The 20,142-nt window shown below is 65.3% G+C and overlaps 1 protein-coding gene and 2 non-coding genes across 13 annotated transcripts; all 3 read left to right on the top strand.

The window, feature by feature from the left end:
- Positions 1-211: 211 nt before the first annotated feature.
- On the top strand, positions 212-19,217 carry EIF4G1 (eukaryotic translation initiation factor 4 gamma 1). Of its 11 annotated transcripts, none has more exons than XM_075761424.1 (35): positions 219-341; positions 1,484-1,544; positions 2,819-2,927; positions 3,026-3,112; positions 3,411-3,443; positions 4,062-4,082; positions 4,751-4,924; positions 5,228-5,327; positions 7,089-7,201; positions 8,310-8,402; positions 8,476-8,542; positions 8,914-9,792; positions 10,997-11,085; positions 11,289-11,475; positions 11,849-11,982; positions 12,236-12,373; positions 12,566-12,739; positions 12,814-13,011; positions 13,276-13,422; positions 13,517-13,753; positions 13,830-13,934; positions 14,348-14,501; positions 14,609-14,709; positions 14,809-14,911; positions 15,032-15,134; positions 15,764-16,020; positions 16,114-16,229; positions 16,395-16,567; positions 16,725-16,850; positions 16,934-17,015; positions 17,248-17,346; positions 17,460-17,594; positions 17,684-17,765; positions 17,839-17,979; positions 18,093-19,217. In XM_075761424.1, the coding sequence occupies exons 3-35, from the start codon at positions 2,853-2,855 to the stop codon at positions 18,272-18,274; spliced, it is 4,905 nt and encodes a 1,634-aa protein (XP_075617539.1). In that variant the 5' UTR covers positions 219-341; positions 1,484-1,544; positions 2,819-2,852; the 3' UTR covers positions 18,275-19,217. The 11 variants fall into 11 exon arrangements, with proteins under 11 accessions (XP_075617541.1, XP_075617539.1, XP_075617542.1 ...); XM_075761427.1 differs by having other exon boundaries at positions 15,044-15,134; XM_075761428.1 differs by having other exon boundaries at positions 12,254-12,373.
- Positions 11,131-11,207, top strand: LOC142603070 (small nucleolar RNA SNORD66). The gene has a single exon (XR_012836944.1). It is a non-coding gene; the product is annotated as a small nucleolar RNA SNORD66 (small nucleolar RNA).
- On the top strand, positions 12,415-12,490 carry LOC142603071 (small nucleolar RNA SNORD66). The gene has a single exon (XR_012836945.1). It is a non-coding gene; the product is annotated as a small nucleolar RNA SNORD66 (small nucleolar RNA).
- Positions 19,218-20,142: the final 925 nt, after the last annotated feature.

Raw genomic sequence — 20,142 nt, forward strand, 5'->3', positions numbered from 1 at the left:
CGGGGTGTGCGGGGAAAGCCGGGGCGGTGGGCGTGGCCAGCCGGGAGGCGTGGCCTGGCAAGGGGCGTTCCCCGCCCCACCCCTCCGCCGGGGCGAGCGGAGACACCCCCCCTCCTCCCTCCCCGCCACGTGACGGCGCCGGCAGGGGCGCGGCGCCGGCGTCACGTGTCGCGGGCGGCGCCCGGAGCGGCTTCAGGCGCGGCGGTCGGCGCCCCACCCCCGCGCGCCCCTCCCCCGCGGCGGCGCCCGGCCCCGCCCCTGCGCGCGGCGCGGCTCCGGAAATGGTCGTGCTGCGCTGCGCTGCGGCTGCGTCGGGCCGCGCGCGCTGAAGGAGACTGAAGGTAACGGGCGGGGGCGGGGCGGGCGCGCGCCGCGGGGGGGGCGGGTGTGTGGGGGGGAGGGGGGTACCGGTACCGAGCCGCGCGCCGCCGCCCCGGGCCTCGCGCCGCCGGGCCCCGCCGCGCCGCCACTGCCGCCGCCGCCGCCGCCACCACCACGTGGGCGCCGCCCCGCCGCCGGCCCCCTCCCCTGCCCCGTCCCGCTCAGCTCCCTGCCGGGGTCCGGCCCGGCCCCGCCGCCCCGGTGGTCCCGCGCGGTGCCGCTCCGCGCCCACGTGCCGGCCGGTGCGCCCCGCCGCCGCGCACGTGCTCCCGCCGCCGCGCCCGCCTAGGCCCGCCGCCGCACGTGGTGCGTGCCCCGCCGCCCCCGCCCCGCCGCGCCCGCCCGTGCCGGTGCCGGTGGGGCCGCGGGCCATGGCGGCGGCCGGCAGTGACACGTGTCCTTGGCAGAGGCCGCCGCCGCCGCGGGGGGGAGCGGGGCCGCCGGATGCCGCACCGGGCCCCGCGCCGCGCCCCGCCGCCCCGGCCTCCCCCCCCCCTCCCTCCCCCCGCCGCCCCCTCCCGCCGACAAGATGGTGCCGGCGCCTCGGGCCTACCCGCCGCCCCGGGACGGAGCCGGCAGCGCCAGCCGGCCAGGCCGCCGCCTCGGCCTGGGGGCGAGGCCGGGCTCGGGCCTGGCGGGGCCGGCTGCTCCCGGGCCGGCGCCGCGCTCTGACCCGGCTCTGCCGCCGGCCCCCCCGCCTTGTCTCCCTCCTTCCCCCCCCCCCCCCCCCCGGGTTGAGGCGAGTCAGTCCCCGCCGCCGCGGAGCCCAGGCTCCCGCTCCCCGGTCCCCCACTCGGACGGGGCCTGGCTGCCCCAGCCGCCCCCAGGGCCCGGACTCGGGTAGGGACTCCCCGCCCCGGCTGCGGGCCCGGCGCAGGCCGCGGGCCCCGGCCTCTCCCGGCGCGGGGGAGGCAGCGGCCGCGGCAGCTCCTCCTGTTGCAAAACCCCTCGGCGGTTCCCCTTCCCCCCCCGGGACGGGACCTGTCTCGCCCCGGGCACCGCCGGGCCGGCCGGGGAGGGGGCAGTGCGGGGCCCGTGCTGGGCTCCCCCCCCCCCGCAGGGCCCGGGCTGATCTGTCTCTCCCCTCCCTCCTTTCTCCAAGTCAGTCGGATGAACGGTCTCTGCAGGCCCGCTCAGCCGGCCCAGGTTTTTCCCGCGGGGGGGTGAGTATCCCGCTCGCTCCCGGTTGTGCCGGTGGTGGGGGAGGCCGGGTCTGCCCGTGCCGGGGATGTCCCTGGGCGTCCCCTCCCCTACATGACAACCCCTTCCCCTCTTTTTTGCGGTGACTGGTGCCAAGGCCGAGCTAAGATGGCCCAGGCCACCGCATCCCAGGGCTGGGCAGGGCAGGAGTGCCGGGTGGTCGGTGAGCAGGGGGCTGGGGGGAGCACCGGGGGGTGCAGCCCAGCCCCTGCCATCTCCTGAAACCCCAGCAGAACCCATCTCCACTGGGGTTGTGGCTGCGGGGACCCCTGTGATGGAACAGTACCCTCTACGCCAGGGTACGGCCCCGGGGGCTCAAGGCATCCCGTGCCCCGGGGGTGCCGGCGGGACGTGCCTGGCAGTGCCCCACGGCGCGGCTGGGGGCCCGCAGGGCTGGCAGTGCTGACGCGGCCGGGCATCAGGTTACAGGAGGCACCACCGCTGCTCCCTAGGGTGCCCTGGCCGGCAGCGGGCTTGCTGGGTGCTGTGGGGTGCAGGAGACCCCCGGTGGGGTGGGGGGCACCGCCTCTTATTCCTGCCCCGGTGGCCTTTGCACTGGGGCGGGGAGAATGGCACCGGCTGCCAAGTCCTTCCCGGGACAGCTGGGAGGGTGCCCGGGCCACCTGGGTGCTGGCGGCAGCGGGAGGGCTTCAGGTTCCCCTGGGCAGGGCAGTGGGCAGGAGCATCGGTGGTGCTGGTGGGGGGGGACGGACGGACATGGGAGCTGCTCCCTGCCCTCCCCGGTAGGCGTTTGTGGCGTACACCGGGGACCCAGCGCCACCGGCAGGAACAGGTTTGGCCGGCCGGGGGAAGCGCTTAGTAGGTCAGCCGGGGTGGAGCTGGGCATGGCTGACGCCGGGGTGCCGCCGACCCACCCAGCCCCCTGGAGCTGGTGGTGGCCTGGATGCTGGTGGCAGGTCACGGGCACTGGTGTCTGCTTGTGTGAGGTGCCTGGCTGGGCTCTGCAGGTTCACCTTGCGGGGGGTCAGTCCTGCCAGTGGGCACAGCTGGGTTTGGAGCACGACGGGGGGCTTTGCTCCGCAGGGTGCGGGGACCTGCCCGAGCTGGGCAGCTTTGCGGTGCCCACTCTCTCCCTGTGCCCCGGTGGGGCATGGCCGGTGGCTGGCTTTATGCTGAGGGGCTGGAGATGCCCCGTTTTGGGGCTGACATGGGCAGGAGACAGATGCCCGGGGTGCTGCCCACCTCCAGCTTATGCCCGCTGTCCCTGTCCCCACAGATAGCAAGGGGATCCTTATGCACAACCCCATGAAATGAACAAAGCTCCACAGCCCACAGGAGGAGCCCCGACAGCCCCGCACCCTGCCCCTTCTCCCGGACTGCCGCAGGTAACCGTCCCCTTCGGGGTGGGGGGAACCCAGCTCTGCCTCCCTGGTTCATGCTGGGGGCGGCGGTGCCATCTCCTTCTCTCCCTGCCTCCCTCCAGTCGACATTCCCACCTGGTCAGACGGCACCTGTGGTTTTTAACCCGGCACCGACCTCACAAATGAATACGCCTTCTCAGCCGCGCCAGGTAAGGGCTTTGCCCTGGGTTGGAGGGAGCCATAGGGGGGATCCAGCAGCTTTCTGCCTCCTGGCCAAGCAGCCCCCACTACCACGGTGCTCGGGGTACAAGGAGCCCCGTGGTGCCCCCCAGGGCCAGTGTGCGCCTGTGAGGGGGAGCACAGCCGTGATCCAGACCACAGCCGCTGCCCAGGGACCTCCTGGCCCTGGGGTGGGGGGGCAGATGCCTCTGGCCAGGGATGCCCACCGAGTGACTGCTCTTCTCTCCTTCCTCCCCTGCCCCAAACCTCCCTCTCCTCCTCTCTCAGTTTCCAGCAGGGCCTCGGGCTATTCACCAGCAGGTACTAACCCGCTTCCCCCACCGCATGCCAAGCACCCTGCCCCGACACTGCACAGAAACACCCACCCTGGGCACAAAGGGGCTGGGAAGCACGTGGGGACCCCAGAGCCGTGGGATGGGCTGATCTGGGGAAAGTGGGGAACACCTGCTTGAGTTCGGGGGGGGGGGGGGGGTTTCCCTGCAGTGTCTCCCCAATTTCCTCCTTGCATGAAGCCTGCAGCATGTGGCTGTGCCTGTGCTAACCCCAGCCCAGGCTGCTGCTTCTGCCTGTGCCCTTCCTCATCCTCCTCTTCCCCCTTACTTTGGGGGAGTCTCCTAAGGCCCTGAGGTGCCATGCCTTGGACCTCCATCAGTCCTCTTGTGTGGAGGAGCTGCTGGGGAAGGATCTGGTGACATCCTTGGCTGTGCTGGCTGGGAGCCCCTCAGACCCTTCCCTGCCCCTTGGGGGGGCCCTATAGGGGACCCCGGTGGATTTGGGATGTGGGCACTGGGCAAAGGGCTCCCCAGCCTCCTGTCCCCTCCTCTGCCAGCCACTCTGCATCCAAGCGCTATCCCAATGCGGGTAACTCCTGTCTCTCTCTTTCCCCTTTTCCCTCTGTACGCGTGCGCTTGCTAACAGGGAGGATTCAGGTCTCTTCAGGTAACGCTTTCTCCTTGCCCCGGGGTGTGTGCGCAGACCCTTCCTTGCCCACTCGCTGTTGGGCTTGAGCTGCTGCTCCTGGGGATTCTTCTGCCCAGCAAAGAAGCTGGGTTGGGATGAATGGCATGGGCCGGGGGGGAATAGCTGGCTCCGCACGCCCTGGCTGTCCGGCTCTGGCTCGGCGTGGTGGGACTACAGGTCCCAGCATTCAGTGCGAGCCAGGAACCGGTGCGAAGCACGCTGGGACCCGCTGCCGCTGAGCTGCGTGCGGCTGTGGCCAGCTCCGGGCGCTGGAGCTGCTGGCCCCCGTCGGGCTGGGAGGGGGCCACGCCGGGCATGAGCTGGGTCGGGTGGACCCAAGTGGCCCCACAGGTGCGTGGGGACAGGATGGTGCCGGGGTGGGGGTCAGCTCCGGGGACCGGGGGGGGAAGGAGCTTCATCTCGGGGCAGGGGGCGGGGGGGGTGTCTCTCCCCTCTGCCCATCCCCCCCAGAGCTGCGCCCCTCTCCCCATGCCCATGCTGACTTTTTGGGGTGTTGCGCACTGCCAGGCTGCTCCCCACGGAGCGGGGGGTGGGGGGGGAGGGGAGGGGTGTCCCACCCCGGGTGTGTGGGTGCCAAGTGGAGGTGCTGGCGCTCTGCCTGATGCCATGCCCCGTCTCTCCCCAAGCATTTCTACCAGAACAGGGCACAGCCTCCCGCCAGCGCGTCCCGCGTGCAGAGTAACACGACGGCCCGGCCCGGCCCCCCTGCCCATGTGTATCCAGCCGCTTCCCAGGTGATGATGATACCCTCCCAGATATCCTACACACCTTCCCAAGGAGCCTATTACATTCCCGGACAGGTGAGGGCTGTGCCCCGGGCTCTGTGGGAGGGGGCTGGGGTGGGCACCGGTGGGGGGTGTTGCCCGGGGTTGGAGCCCAGGTCTGTTTTGGGGGGGCAGAGGGGGTCCCCCAGGCTCTCTGAGCACCCACTCTCTGAGCAGGGTGTTGCCCTGCTCTGTAGAGAGGCAGCAGGCAGCGCTGGTTCCCCTGACCTGGCACCCAGCTGGTTCACAGGCAGGTTTGGGGGTATGTCAGTGGTTTGGGGGTACATCTGTGCCCCGCAGGGGGATGTAACTGACCTTTCTTCTTCTCCTCCATTGCAGGGTCGCTCCACGTACGTCGTCCCAACCCAACAGTACCCAGTCCAGCCTGGCGCCCCAAGTTTTTACCCTGGAGCCAGCCCCACAGAGTTTGGGACTTACGGTACAGACGGGGGCATTTGTGCTGCTCCCTGGTGCTCTTCCAGTGACAGCACTCCCCTATCTTTTTTTGATCCCCTGCCTCTGGCTTCCCTGCAGCCCCCTGTACTCAGGAGCTGAGCAGAGACCACTCTGCCTTTGCAAGCTCACAGGGGCCATCTCTGTCACTCCGTTACAGGCTGTTTTGGGGGGCAGGGGGTGTTGCCTGTCTCCCAGCAGCACTGAGGGCTGCGCATCGTGTCCCACCGGTCCATCCACCCCCGCCCTTTTCCAAATCGGGACTGTTTAATGTTTAACTTTCCTGGCGGAGGGCCGGGGCAGACTTTATCCCCTGCTCCCCCTTGCTCGCTGTCAAGGCGGTGAGCAGTTTTGTGCTTGCTGACCCACCCCCCCCCAGCTCCCTACCCCTAGGAGCTGAGCCAGGGGTGCTGGAGCCACACTGTGCCTGCCCTCTCCCGGCGCTGGGGAGCGGCGGTGTGAGCAGCCCCCCCCTTCTTCCCCCCGCTCGCATGTGGCCACCCGGGCTGTGACTATATTTAGGCTTGGTCCGTCCGGGGAGGCCCGGCAGACACAGAAATGTGAGCTGAGGCCTCCGGCCCCGGCACAGCAGCAAAGCATAACCGGGGCAGAGATGGGCTTCTCCTAAGCCAGGTACGTGCCCGTCCTCCCTCCCGCTTGTCCTGGGGCCCAGCTGGCCCCTCAGAGGAGGGAGGTGGCCCCCGGCAGCGGCTGGCTCCCGCGCTCAGGCCAGGGCACAGCTGCTGCTCCGTGCCCGGCTCTGGGGGTGTCTGCGGGGTGCCGGGATGGGTTTGCTCCCTGCCTCCACTTTGGGGCCGCGGCTGTTCCCATGTGAGCTGGCAGCAGCATGCCCCTTGCCAGCAAGACTGGGTGGGTGGCCCGGCATGGCGTGTCCCTCAATGGGCGAGGCAGGATGGCCCTCCTGGGGCTGGGCAGCTGGGGGTCTCCCTTCCTCACCCCATGCCTGGCCCATCCCGGAGTGCCCCAGTGTCTCCCCTGAGCAGAGGGAGCAGTCCCTGGCTCAGGGTCAGGGAGCACCTTGGCAAGTTCCAGGCTCAGCGCAGCTGGGAAGGCTCTGGAGCCGGAGGGGACTGGGGCCCAGCTGTGCCTGTGTCCCCCGTGTCCCCCCCCCCCCCCCGGTATCCCTGTGGCATTGCTCTGGGGGTGATGCTCGCAGATGCCCTGGGAGGAGCGGATGCCTCTCAGGGGCTGTGCCAGCCCTGGATGGGGTCCAGCTCTGCCTCCGGCCCCCGGCATGGCTCCCTCCCCTGGGCTGGGCTTGCTGGGGGCTCGGGCTGCACGAGGGAGCCCCTTGGCCTGGGTGTGAATGGAGGGTGCGGACGGGGCTGTCCGGTGCCGCCCTCGGGCTGGTGCTGGCTCTGGGGAGATAAGGGCGCCAGCAAGAAGGCGGCCGCCCGTGATGCTGGGACACCCGCACCCAGCATGGCTGAGTGTCCCAGCGGGGTGGTTGGTGGCGTGGAGCTGGTGGGCATGGCGGGTGCCTGCGGGGCCCGGCTTGGCGTGGGGGTGGCGCGGGGACGCTCTGCTTCACGGGGAAGGAATTCGGTCGGGCCTGTCGGGCGGGTTGGGACGATCCGGGCCGGATGCGATGGGGGTTTGCTGCAGAGCGGCACGGGCTCCCCAGGCTCCTGACAGACCCCTGCGTTTGGGGGATCGAGGGGTCCCCAGGACAGACTTGGAGGATCTGGGTTGGAGAGTCCATCTGACGCTCTCTCCTCTCCTCCAGCGGGTGCTTATTACCCGGCACAGGGGGTACAGCAGTTCCCGGCGGGGGTCCCTACCGCCCAGGTCATTGTGAGCCAGCAGCCGCCTATCCCCCCAAAACGAGAGCGCAAGACGGTAAGGAGCCGTCTGCCTCCGGGCACGGGGGGGGTGTTCGTGTGCAGGCGGGGATGGTGCCAGCCCCGGGCGCCTGCCCTGCGTGGGGTGGGATGGGGTGCAGCACACTGGGAAAGGGAGGGGCGGCACAGGGCCGTGTCCCTTGGGTTGGGGGGCTCAGCAGGGGACTGGGGGGCGCAGTGGGTGCCGGCGACCTTGGCTGTCCCGACGGGCAGCGTTGTGCTGAGTCACGGCTCCCGGGGGGGGGGGGGGGGGGGGGGGCGGGGGTGCCGCGGCTGCCAACTGCTGTCTGCTCCCGGAGATGCCGGCACTCGGAGGCCTTGCGTGGGGCCTATTTATAGCGGGAGCTGGGCAGCTGCCGGCGTGGCCCTGCACTGGGGTGCAGGGGGTGCCACCAGGCCAGGGAGGGGGGGGGATGCCAGCACTTCCTTGGCAGAGGGGCCTTGCTACCCCTTGGGCTCTGCTCTTGCTGCCCTGGGAGCAGGTCATGTTTGGGGGTGGGGACCCCTGGCTGCCCTGTGCCCCCCCACCGGAGTCCCGAACCCATGTGTCCTCCCCACTCACCCCCCAGCAGGGTGCCCTGTGGCTCCTACTGCGCCCACGGCAGGCACAGGGCCAGTGAGGCTGCGGGTGCGTGGGCTGTGCCTGGGGTGGCACGTGGCTCGCCATGACTTTTGCGTGCTGAGGCCAGTCCCCTGTGCTGTCTCTGAGGGGGGGGGGTGTCCCTGCACCCCTGTGCCAGCGTGGTGATGCCTTGGGATCCCACGAGCCCTGGAGATGGGCACTGGCCTGGGGACATGGCACTGGCTCCGGCTGCCTGGCACCATGGCTTGCGAGGCTCACTCTGTCCCATGCTGTCCCTGCCTGCCAGGCATCGGGACTGGCTGGTGTCCGTGGGGCTCTGTGCCCTGTGGGGACAGGAGATGGCTCCCCCAGGTCCCCAGGCTGCACGTAGCCAGGGCAGGCACAGTGCTGAATGAGCATCTCGTCTCTCCCCTCGGACAAGGGGGTATCCTGGGGGTATCAGGCCCAGGGAAAGGGGGTGGTCTGTGTGCTGTCCCCCCACCCTGCTGACAGCTTCCCTCTCTCTGCCCTGACCCGTGGACAGATCCGGATACGAGACCCCAACCAAGGCGGCAAAGACATCACTGAAGAAATCATGTCTGGAGCAAGGACCTCATCCACCCCCACCCCTCCTCAGGTAAGGGAACTCCCGGACTGGGGCAGTGGGATGTGCACGGGGCCCTTCTGAACTCCCTCTTTGTACCCCCCAGGCTGGAAGTGGTTTGGAGCCCCAGGCTAACGGAGAGACCCCCCATGTAGCAGTTATTGTCCGGCCAGGTAAGTGCCTGTGCCAGGGGTGGGTGTGCCAGCCGGCACGGCTGCTACCAGGGTCCCCGTTGTTGGTGCTGCGGGGTGCAAGATGCCAGCTCTGACGTTCCTCGGTTCACCTGAGGCTTGCGGGGTCAAACGCGCTCCCTACGTACCTGGGGACTGGTGTCCCTATGTTGGATCCAGGAGGGTTTATGGGGGTTATCTGCTCACCCCAGCTGTCCCCTGGGCACTGGAGGACCTCCGTTGTCCCTGTCACCTGTTTGTGATGTGGGTTGGCACTTCTGTCCCTGCTCCTCCTGCAGATGGAGGGATTTAGAGGGGGAAGTGGGGTGAGCAGGGGATCAGGGAGCCCCCCACTGACACCGCCCACCTTGCAGATGACCGCCCGAAGCCTGCGCCGGTGGTGAGCAAGCCCGTTTCCCTGGAGCCCAGCAAGTCGGCGTCTCCGTCGCCTCCCCCTCCCCTCATCCCCGAGGTGGAGCCCGTGGTGCTCTCGGCCGTGACGCTGGTGCCAATGGAGCCCCCCGTGGACGCGGACACTAAAGCAGAGCTGGGCGAGGCGCCGCCCGACCCGCACAAGACGTTTAGCGCCATCACTACAGTGCCAGGGGCTGTGGAGCTGCCCCTCGTGCCCGCACCCGACATGGACAGGGTCGCCACGGAGGAGGAGGAGGAGGAAGAGGAGGTTGCCATTCCTCTCCCGGAGCCTGCCCTGCAGGCACCTGTGCCCCCCGAGGCGCCGCCAGTGCCCATTGTCCCCCCGATGCCAGCCGTGCCCCTGGTGCCGGCCGCGCCGTCACCGCCGCCCGTCGTACCGCAGGCCCCCGAAGCACCCGCCAAACCCGCCTCCCCCAGCCCCCCGCCACCCCGGGAAGAGCCCTGCTCCGAGCCCACCGCCGAGGCCAACGGGGTCATAGAGGAGGCGCCTGAGATGATCCCCGAGGCGCTCGTGTGCCAGCCGGCGCTGGTGCCTGCACCGGTGCCCGCGCCCACCCTGGACTCCCCCATCGCCCAGCCCGAAGAGCTGCCCCTGCCCAATGGGGTGGAGGGCACTGGCAAAGCGGAGCCGAGCGAGGAGCAGCCCGAGTCGGACATCAGCCCCATCTCGGAGCCTGAGGAGCCAGCCCAGCCCGGCACCCCTGCCTCCCCACCGGCAGAGGAGGAGGAGGAGGAGAGCGAAGGCCCCAGTGAGGCCCAGGAGCGGAGCTCGAGCCCAGCCCCTGCCCCTTCGCAGACCTCAGAGGCGACCGCGCAAGGTTGGGGGTGCTGGGCTGGGGCATGCAGGGACACGGGGCGCCCCAGGGCGGGTGTTGGGTGATGTGGGGGAGTCACCGGGGTACAGTGCTAGGCACTGGGTACGGGGAGGGTATTGGAGAAGGGGACAGGGTTAAGTGACCCAGGATGTGTGGGTAGGGGGTGCTGGGGGGGGGAACAAGGTGCCTGTGGCCAGCAAGTTGGGGGGGAGATGTCTGGGGAGTGCATCTGTGTGCAGGAGTATAGGTGGGTACAGAGGGATGTGTGTACGGGGTGCCATGAGGGAGGCGTGGTTTGTGTGATGCCTTATGCAGGGGTGTAGGGTGGGTGTATTGGGGTTGTATCTGAGGACTGTCCCCAGCTGTGTGGGGACAGGTGCAGCGAGCAGAGGGGTGGCAGGGGAGATGTGGAGCCATAGTTGTGTGGGGTACCCTGCATAGAGGTATGCAAGTATATAGGGGTGCCTGGGGAAGGCGGGGTGCCCTGGGATGTGCTGGGGTGATGTTGTTTGTTTGTGGTTGGTTGTTTTTTTTATTAAGCACCGTGCACAGGAGTTTGGGCATTACATAGGGGTACTGGGGGAGGATGGGGGAGACTGGTACACAGGACATGTTCATGTGGAGCACCCTGTGCAGCGATACAGGGGTGCTATAGGAGGGTGATCTGGGCAGATGTGCTTCTGGGAAGCACCTCTGTATGGGGTGGTGTATAGGAGTGCCTGGGAGGGGAACGTATCTAGGGGCAGAGGTGTGTATGGGGGTGTCCCCGTAAGGGCTGCCCTGCAGAGGGGTGTGGGTGTCTGCAGGGATCCCCTGAGGAGGATGGGGAGCACTGTGCTGGGGAAGAGATGTGGATGGGGTGCTTCTGAGAGGCACAGGGTAAATTGGGGTATAATGCACAGATGGGGAGAGGTGTGAGGTGTGTCTGTGTGGGGTGTATTCTGGGGTGCACGCTTAGGGAGGGGGGTGCCGTGGGGGGTCTGTGTGTGGGATCCACCGGGTTGCAGATGCCCAGGTGGGCACACAGTGTGTCTGGCGACGGGGGCTGTGCTGGGGTGGCAGGACCACATCTCTGTGGCTCCCCATGGCCCCATCCTGAAGCTCACCTGGTGTTACTGGGGCCTCACTGGTGACCCTGGAGCTGGTGTCAGGGTACACAGAGGACTGAGAGGGTTCCTGTCCTTCACCTCCCTGCCTCTCCTCCCAGTCGCCGTGTCGGTGCCAAAGAAGAAGCGAAGGATGAAGGAGCTGAACAAGAAGGAGGCAGTAGGCGATTTGCTGGATGCCTTTAAAGAGGTGAGTGTCCCAGTGGTGTCTGGGGGTCACCCTGTGTCCCGTCTGCTCCTGTGATGAACTCTGCTTTGTGCCATCGTGTCTGGGCCACTGATGCTCCGTGATGGTAATGAGGATCTGAGGGGAGGGCGGACACCGGCGTGCGGGGTCGAGGGGGCAGGACCAGGCTCATGGGGTGACAGCTGTCCCCGTCCCTCCCCATGCAGTCTCAGATCAGCGACAGTGCCTCGGAGGCGGAGAACAAGCCCCCCGCGTCCACCCCTGCCCGCGAAGCGGAGGACGTGGCCCCTGCCCGTCCACACGAAGAGTCGGAAGAGACGTGGGAGGAGAAAGAGGACAAGCTGGCCCCGGAGAAGGGCAAGGCTGCCGACCAGAAGTACCGCTACAAGGAAGGTGAGCCATGCCTTGGTCCAGGCCTCCGCTGGGAGCCACCACCTCTGGACCCAGCAGTGGGGAGGGTGGGGGTGGCATGGTCCAGCTGTCCTAAACCTCACCCTCTCTTCCCATCTTGTCCCCAAAGCCTGGCGTGGGTTGGGGGACAGAGACCCCAGTGCAAGGGTCCGGGCAGGAGGCAGGGAGCTGATGGCATCAGGCCTTCTGTCTAAGCAAACAGCGTCGTGCTCGTGGCTCACCAGGCTGGGGCAGCTCTGTGGTTGTTTATGTCCCACCCTGCTGGTCCCTGAGTGGGCCCGGAGCAGCCACAGCTTGGGCTGGAGGACACAGAACAGGTCACATCAGGGTCTCCCTCTTGCCCCCCCCACTGCAGAGCAATGGAAGCCACTGAACCCTGAGGAGAAGAAGCGATATGACCGGGAGTTCCTGCTGGGCTTCCAGTTCATCTTTGCCAGTATGCAGAAACCCGAGGGGCTGCCCCAGATCACGGATGTGGTGCTGGACAAGGTCGGTGCGGCCCTGGAAATTGGGGGAGCATGGGTGGTGTCAAGGGTGGGGGTCTGGCTCCTCTTTGTGCCTTGTCAAGGCAGGGCGGGGATTCACCTGCTGTGCTCAGGGTCCTGTTGCAGCATCTGCAACAAGCCTTGAGCCTGGGGTCGGTGCGTGGGGGCACCTCTGGGGCCTTCTTTCCAGTTCCTTGTCCCGGCGCCGAGGCTAGGGGATGGATCCGTCCCGCTCCTCTGCCCCCGGGCATCCTCAGCCCTGTGTACCTTCGCAGGCCAACAAGACCCCGCTGCGGGCGCTTGACCCTATCCGCCTCAGCGGCATGAACTGCAGTCCTGACTTCACCCCCTCCTTCGCCAACCTCGGCCGGCCTGTCATGGGCAACCGGGGCCTGGTGAGTGTCTCCTTGTTTCACCCGTGCTGTCCCCCTCTGCCTTTCCGTGATGATCAAGCTTTCGAGCCGCTGTGTCTGGGCCACTGATGTCCATGATGGAGCTGAGGATCTGAGCAGGCGGATGGGGGACGCCCCGGGAGCCAGCCCAGCTGGTCCCAGAGCAAAGAGCTGAGTTTCTTCTCCCCATGCCAGCCCTCAGGATTGGGTCCCCGCCGCTCTCAGCAGAGCCAGAGGAAGGAACCCCGTAAAATCATTGCCACTGTGTCCCTCAATGAGGATGTCAAGCTGAACAAAGCTGAGAAGGCCTGGAAACCCAGCAGCAAGCGTGCCTCTGAGGAGGAAGATCCTGAGAACATCAAGACGCAGGTGGGAGCTGGGGCAGATGGTGGGAGGGCAGTGGGGGACGTGCCCAGCTCTCGCTGACCCTGCTGTCCTTGCAGGAACTGCTCCGCCGTGTCCGCAGCATCCTCAACAAGCTGACACCCCAGATGTTCCAGCAGCTGATGAAGCAGGTGATGGAGTTGTCCATCGACACGGAGGAGCGGCTCAAGGGTGTCATCGACCTCGTCTTCGAGAAGGCCATCTCAGAGCCAAACTTCTCTGTTGCCTATGCTAACATGTGCCGTTGCCTTATGGGGGTGAGCAGGGGCTTGGGGGGGATCTCCTGCTGAGCTGGCAGGGGTTTGTTCGGGAGCCTTAACTGAGCTCAGCAGGGTGCAGGTCCATCTATGTGGGGTGGGGAAACTGGGGTGTGTGGAGGACCAAATCTAGAGTCTTAGCAGGGCATCATGAGGGTGTAGGGTGGCTTTTCCCTGCTTTGAGCAGTGCCTGGGCCTTAGCTGGCCAGCTTTTGGGGGAGACACAGCTCACGCTCATTGCCTGGGTTGTACCTCTCCCTGCAGCTCAAAGTGCCCACAACAGACAAGCCCACAGTGACTGTGAACTTCCGCAAGCTGCTGCTCAACCGCTGCCAGAAGGAGTTTGAGAAGGATAAGGACGACGACGAGATCTTTGAGAAGCGGCAGAAGGAGATGGACGATGCCAGTGCTGTGAGTTGGGGTGGGAGGCTGTGGCTGAGGACTGGCGCGGGCTTCCCCGGGGTGGCTCTGGGCTCTGAGCCGCCCTGCTGTGCCCTCCCTGCAGCCTGAGGAGAAGGCGCGCATGAAGGACGAGCTGGAGGAGGCACGGGACAAGGCCCGCCGGCGATCCCTGGGCAACATCAAGTTCATCGGAGAGCTCTTCAAACTGAAGATGTTAACAGAGGCCATCATGCACGACTGCGTGGTGAAGCTGCTCAAAAACCATGATGAGGAGTCTCTTGAGTGCCTTTGCCGCCTGCTTACCACCATTGGCAAGGACTTGGACTTTGAGAAGGCCAAGGTACCCCTTGCCCTGCCCTGCCTTGCCCTGCCCTTGCCTTTAGGAGGGATGTGACCGTGACTCTGTCCCTCTATAGCCCAGGATGGACCAGTACTTCAATCAGATGGAGAAGATCATCAAAGAGAAGAAGACATCATCCCGAATCCGTTTCATGCTGCAGGATGTGATTGACCTCAGACGGGTAAGGCACGTGGCGTGCTATTGCCTGAGGACTGTCCTCTGTCCCCTGCTTGGTCCCATGGAGCTGCTGGCCTGTGTCCTCTGAATGTCAGCAGTCCGTGTGTCCCTGGGAGGGGAGAGGTGGGCATGTAAGCTGTGGCCAGCCCCAGAGACACCATGCTAGCCCCCAGCCCTTGGTTAGTGTGGTAGTGGTAGTGGGCACACAGTAACCGGCAGCTGTTTAATGCAGGGGGGCTCCAGAAACTGAGCCCTTTTGTGCCAAAAGCTGCCACAGCACATGGGGAGCTGTGATGGCCGAGGCAGGAGACTGGCCTGAGGCTTTGAGGGTGGGATGGCTGGGAAGGGGGGAGTTGTCTCCACCTCCGTTCTCCAGCCAGCTCAGCGCCCTCTTCGCTCCTTCCCTGCTCTCTGCAGAATAGCTGGGTGCCTCGGCGAGGAGATCAGGGCCCCAAAACCATCGACCAGATCCACAAGGAAGCAGAGATGGAGGAGCATCGGGAACACATCAAAGTGCAGCAGCTCATGTCAAAAGACAAGAGGAGAGGACCCCCCGGGCCATCCTCCAGCAGTGAGTGCCTGGGCTCGGGGGCATCTGAGGCTGCCAGGGGTGGGTTGCTCCCACTGGGCACTGCCCGTGGCCAGGCTGTACCTTACGTCTGTCCCTCTTGTGCCCAGGTGGGCGTGGGAGCCTGGTCGCAGATGATGGCTGGAACACGGTGCCCATCAGCAAGGGCAACCGGCCCATTGACACCAGTCGGCTAACAAAGATCACCAAGGTGAGGCTGGGGGTGCAGTGTGGGCAGCTGAGCCGGCTGCCTGGCCCAGACCCTGCCTTGGCATGGGGTTCAGAGCTGACTCTGTCTCTCCACCTGCAGCCTGGATCCATTGACTCCAACAACCAGCTCTTTGCGCCGGGCGGGCGGCTGAGCTGGGGCAAAGGCAGCAGCGGAGGGTCTGGCGCGAAGCCTGCAGATTCAGGTAGGCAGCATGGGGCTGACTGGGTACCGTTGGACAGGGTGGGAGGGGGGGATCCTTCCCCTGGCAGTTCCCATACCGGGGAGGTGCTGAACTCTGAGACTCCCCTCTTTTCACGCCCAGCATCTGATTCAGGGCGACCGGCCACGAGCACCTTGAACCGCTTCTCAGCGCTCCAGCAGTCGACACCTGCCGAGAGCCTGGAGTCCCGCCGCGTGGTGCAGAGGTGAGGGGCTAGCTCTGCCTTGAGTGTGGGTGTGTTGGTCTGCAGCCCAGGCAGGAACCCACCAAATCAAGCAGTGGTCAGTCAATACGTGGGCAAATGGCGTCTGGGCTGGAAAAATCCCCTGTGGCAGAATGGGGCCTTGGGGGCGCTCGGAGTCAGTGGTGGGTCCTTGTGGCAAAGAAGGCTGATGCCACTCTGGGCTTCTTCCCTGCTGTTGGGCACTTGGTGGACCACACTTGGGTGCTGGATCTGGTCTGGGGATCCTGGGACCAGATGGACATTGATGGGCTGGAGGGAGTCCTGTGGAGGCTGGAGCACAAGGTCTCCAGGGAGAGTTGGAGTTGGGTTTGTTCAGGAGAATAGGAAAACAACGGGGGATCTCAGCACAGTGAAGGTGTGGGCAGGATGGGGCCATGCTCTGCTCAGCCATGCCAAGGGACAGAGCAAAAGGCAAAGTGCGTAAGCGGGAACAGAGCAGAAACTGAAAAGTGTTTTCCCTTGAGGGTGGTCAATTGCTAGGCAAGGGCTGGGATTGGAGTTGGACAGTCTTGCCTCATGGAGCTCTGCAGTCTGGGGCTGGGGGGGTGGCAATGAGCTCTTCACACTGTGTCTGTCCTCCTCCCACCCAGGAGCAGCTCCAGCCGTGACAGGTCAGAGAAGGCTGGGGACAGAGGGGACCGGGAGTCACGTTCAGAGAAGAGCAGCGACCGCCTGGAGCGTCCTGACCGGGGGGAGCGGGCAGACAGGAACAGGTCTGCCCTCACCAAGAGGAGCTTCAGCAAAGAGACAGAGGACAGGAGCCGAGAACGGGAGAAGCAGGGCGGCCCCGAGGCCGTGCGCAAGGCTGCAAGCATGACGGAGGAACGGGACAGAAGCCGAGAGACCAGTGAGCTGGGGAGGAGCAGGGTCCTGGGGTCTGGCTGCGGCCTGGGGCTCCGCCTGTCCCAGGCGATGCCTGATCCTTTCTTTCTCCTCACAGTTAAGCAAGAACCAGCACCTCCCGCAGCATCCCCCAAGCCTGCGCTGTCAGAAGAGGAGCTGGAGAAGAAATCCAAGGCAATCATAGAGGAATACCTGCACATCAACGACATGAAGGTGAGAGGAGAGGGTGGCCAGGCACAGCACCACGTGGCCTCTGTAACACGCCATCCACTTCCTTGGGCGGTACCACTGTAGGGCAGGGTGCCGGCAGTGCCTGAATGAGGAAGTGGGGAGTCAGGGCTGGCCGTGGGGTTGTACTGACGCCCTTTTTCCCCGCAGGAGGCCCTGCAGTGCGTGCAGGAGCTGGGCAGCCCCTCCTCGCTCTACATCTTTGTGCAGAATGGTATTGAGTCCACGCTGGAGAGGAGCACCATCTCCCGTGAGCACATGGGGGTCCTGCTGTGCCAGCTGGTGAAGGCGGGCACGCTCTCCAAGGAGCAGTACTACAAAGGGTGAGGGGCCGGGGCAGCCTGGCCCCGAGCTGGTGCTTGCCCGGCTTTGAATTCGGCCCTGCCTTGAGCAGGAACACATCACTGAGACCTCCCGAAGTCCCTCCCAGCCGAGGGCACGGGGGCTGCTGGATCCCAACTGCCCCCCTCTGCCCTGCAGGCTGCGGGAGATACTGGAGATTGCAGAAGACATGGAGATCGACATCCCGCACATCTGGCTGTACCTGGCCGAACTTATCACCCCCATCCTGCAAGAGGAAGGCATCCCCATGGAGGAGCTGTTCAGGTGAGAGCTGTGCCCCTCCATGGGGTCCCATGGGGGCTCTTGGGGATGGCAGGTAGCTCAACCAGGGCTCTTGTGCCCCGCAGGGAGATAACGAAGCCTCTGGTGCCCATTGGGAAGGCCACCACGCTGCTGGTTGAGGTGCTGGGCTTGTTGTGCAAGGGCATGGTAAGTGTGAGGGGCACGTGTAGCTGCCTGTCGCTGCCTCGGGGACTGGCAGCCTGCTTGGGGGGGGCAGAGTGGCATGCGGGGATTGAACCCCTCTACTGCTAGAAGGGATGGCAGGGGGTATCCCTCACCATGTCTGGGTTGTGGGGGTGGCATGGCCAAGCCGCAGTATCCCTCTCTCCAGAGACGGAGGGCAGGGGGGGCTGGTGCTGACTGTCCATCTGTCCTGCAGAGCCAGAAGACCGCAGGCAAGCTGTGGCGGGACGGGGGCCTGAGCTGGAAGGAGTTCCTGCCAGAGGACCAGGATGTTAACAAGTTTGTCACAGAACAGGTGGGAGCTCAGCAGTGGTGATGGACAGAGATAGACCCTGGGGGACCCTGCTGCGGGGAGCGTGGTGTTCCCCCAGGCTGCCTGTAACGGCTCGTTTCTGCCCGCTCCCCCAGAAATTAGAGTACACGATGGGGGACAGCTCGGACACGCCGAGCCGCAAGGAGCTGACCTCAGAGGAGCTGTGCAAGCAAATGGACAAACTGCTGAAGGAGAACCCGAACAACCAAAGAATACATGACTGGATCGAGGTGAGGGTGTGGGTGCAGCGCCCGTGGGTCTGGGGTCCCCCTCCTGGCTCCCTCACCACCTCACAGCCCCTCTACCCTCCCTCCTCCAGGCCAACCTGAGTGAGCAGCAGGTCTCGTCCAACACATTTATCAGGGCCCTGATGACGTCCGTGTGCCACTCGGCCATCGTCTGTGAGTAGCAGATGGCGAGGCGGGGGGAACCCCCTACCTATGCCGCTCCCTTCTCACACCCTGTCTCCCGTAGTCGAGAACCCCTACCGTGTGGATGCCCTGGTCATCCGCAACCAAGCCAAGCTGCTGCAGAAGTACCTGCGGGACGAGCAGAAGGAGCTCCAGGCACTCTACGCCCTGCAAGCCTTGGTGGTGAAGTTGGACCAGCCTCCCAGTGAGTTTTGTGGGACGCGTGGGCTGAGGAGGGGGGTGGCAGGCGCATCCTCACCCCAGCAGGCTGGCTGGTGGCTGGGGAATGGCAGGGGCCCCCTTTTGTCCCCCCCACAGACCTGTTGCGGATGTTCTTTGATGCCCTCTACGATGAGGACGTCATCAAGGAGGAGGCTTTCTACAAGTGGGAGTCTAGCAAGGACCCAGCCGAGCAGCAGGGCAAAGGGGTGGCTCTCAAATCGGTGACGGCCTTTTTCACCTGGCTCCGGGAAGCTGAGGATGAGTCGGACAACAACTGAGCAGCTGTGAGGAGGAGGAGGAAGGGGGGGAGAGAAGAGAGGGTGGGTGCCCCTGGGAGTGACTCCATCCCCTCCCACCCCTGGCCCGCCTGGACTTGCTGATGCCAGGGCCGAGGGACCTGCTGTGCCCCCTGCAGCCCCCCTCTCTCTTCAGTTCTCCTTCTCTCTCTCCTCTCCCCATCCCGGTTCTGTTTGCCAGGCCTGTACTAGTTTGTCACGATGATAATAAACGGATGCTGACAGAGGCGGCTGTTGCGGTGGGTCCCCTTGGGGCCCCTCCTCTGCCCCCTCCCAGCACAGGCACACTGGGTCTCCGGGAGTGGGGCAGAGTATCCCCCGAACTCATGTCATGGGGAGGGGGAACAGGATGGGGACATATCTCTCCCCTCCTCTCCCCCCTCCTTCCTCCTCCCCACTTCTTGCTGAAATATAGAGAGATTATATATATATAAACTTATTAAAATTGGTTTGGGGACAGGAGCGTGATTTCTCCCCCTTCCCTGTCCTCTCTCTATTTCTCCATCACTGCCTGGACACCCCCCCACCCCCCCCATGGTTTTTTATTTTAAATATAAATCATTCCCCCCCAGCTCCTGCTCTGACACCTGGGGAGGGTGCTGGGGAGGAGGGGGGTGACCCCTTCTCTCTGGGCCAGGCTGAGTTCCCCTCCTCCCCCCCAAAGCCCCCCATCCTTCTCCCAAACGTTTAAGGCCACAATTGGGCAAGCAACGGGGCGGCCCCCGCATCCGCGTCCCCTGTATTTATAGAGCGCCGGATGTGACGAGCCGCACGTGTAATTATTAAAACAAGGATTCAATTACTGGTCACGTGAATTTGTAAATAATTTTTTTTGCTTTTTTTTTTTCTTTATGGAGTATTTAATTGAAGATTTAAAGGCATCTTTTCACCTTAAAACTGGAAATAAAAGAACATTGCTAAATAATGCCCCGTGTGCCGCTGTTGCCGCCCCCCCCTCCCCCCCATCCCATGTCCCTTGTGCCTGGGCTGGCATGGGGGTGCCGGCCTGGAGCCCAGGCAGGAGCCAGCCTCCCCTGGCACCCCAAGGCAGATGGTAGGTACCCCCCACCCCGGGGCTGGGAGGGGGGCAAGGGCGTTGGATGTGCCTGGAGCCAGGCCCCCCAGGACCCACCTTGCCAGCTCTGCCTGGCACTAGGTGCCCTGTGGTGGAGGGGGGCAGCTCTGCCAGCACCCTGGCTGTGGAGCCAGGGCCCCATTGTCCCCAAGTGTCCCTTTCCCTGCGGGCACAGAAGTGGCAGGACCTGTGTGATCTGCTTGGGCTCTGCCTCGGGGCAGGAGAAGGGAGAGATATTCTGGGCTCCCCCCACAACCTTCTCTCTTAGGGGGAGCTACCTTGCAGGGGGAGCAGAGATGGGGCAAGCCTGGGCTTTGCTGCTGGGGGTTCCCTGTGGAGGTGTCCCTACTGTGGGGACAAAGGCGAGGGTGGGTGGGCTGGCCCCCCTTGTGACTGCTCTGGTCTTTGCTGTGTTGAGCTGCCTCTTGCTGAGTCACCCTGGCCGTGGCCCAGAGGGTACAGAATAATTAACTGGAGGCTGTTCCCCAGATTAGAGGCTGATCTGTCTGAGCTTGCAGCCCTGGCAGCACTAATGCTGGGAAGCAGTTGGCAGGGAAAGGCCAGGAGGGCCTGGGCAGGGGTACTGGCCAGGAGCTTCCCCCTGCCTGGGAGGGAGCGAGTCAAGAGGGAGGCTAGTGGGCTCTTCCTGTACCCTACTTGCCAAGGGGGAGGGTGGCACCTTGGCAAGTGCCCTCTTGTGCCTCTCTATGCCAGGGAAAAGGTGCTGCAGCGTTAATTGCCGTCATTAGGTTTCAGAATGAACAGACGCCCCTCA

Source organism: Balearica regulorum, chromosome 9 (assembly GCF_011004875.1).
Source record: "Balearica regulorum gibbericeps isolate bBalReg1 chromosome 9, bBalReg1.pri, whole genome shotgun sequence".
Lineage (NCBI taxonomy): Eukaryota > Metazoa > Chordata > Aves > Gruiformes > Gruidae > Balearica > Balearica regulorum.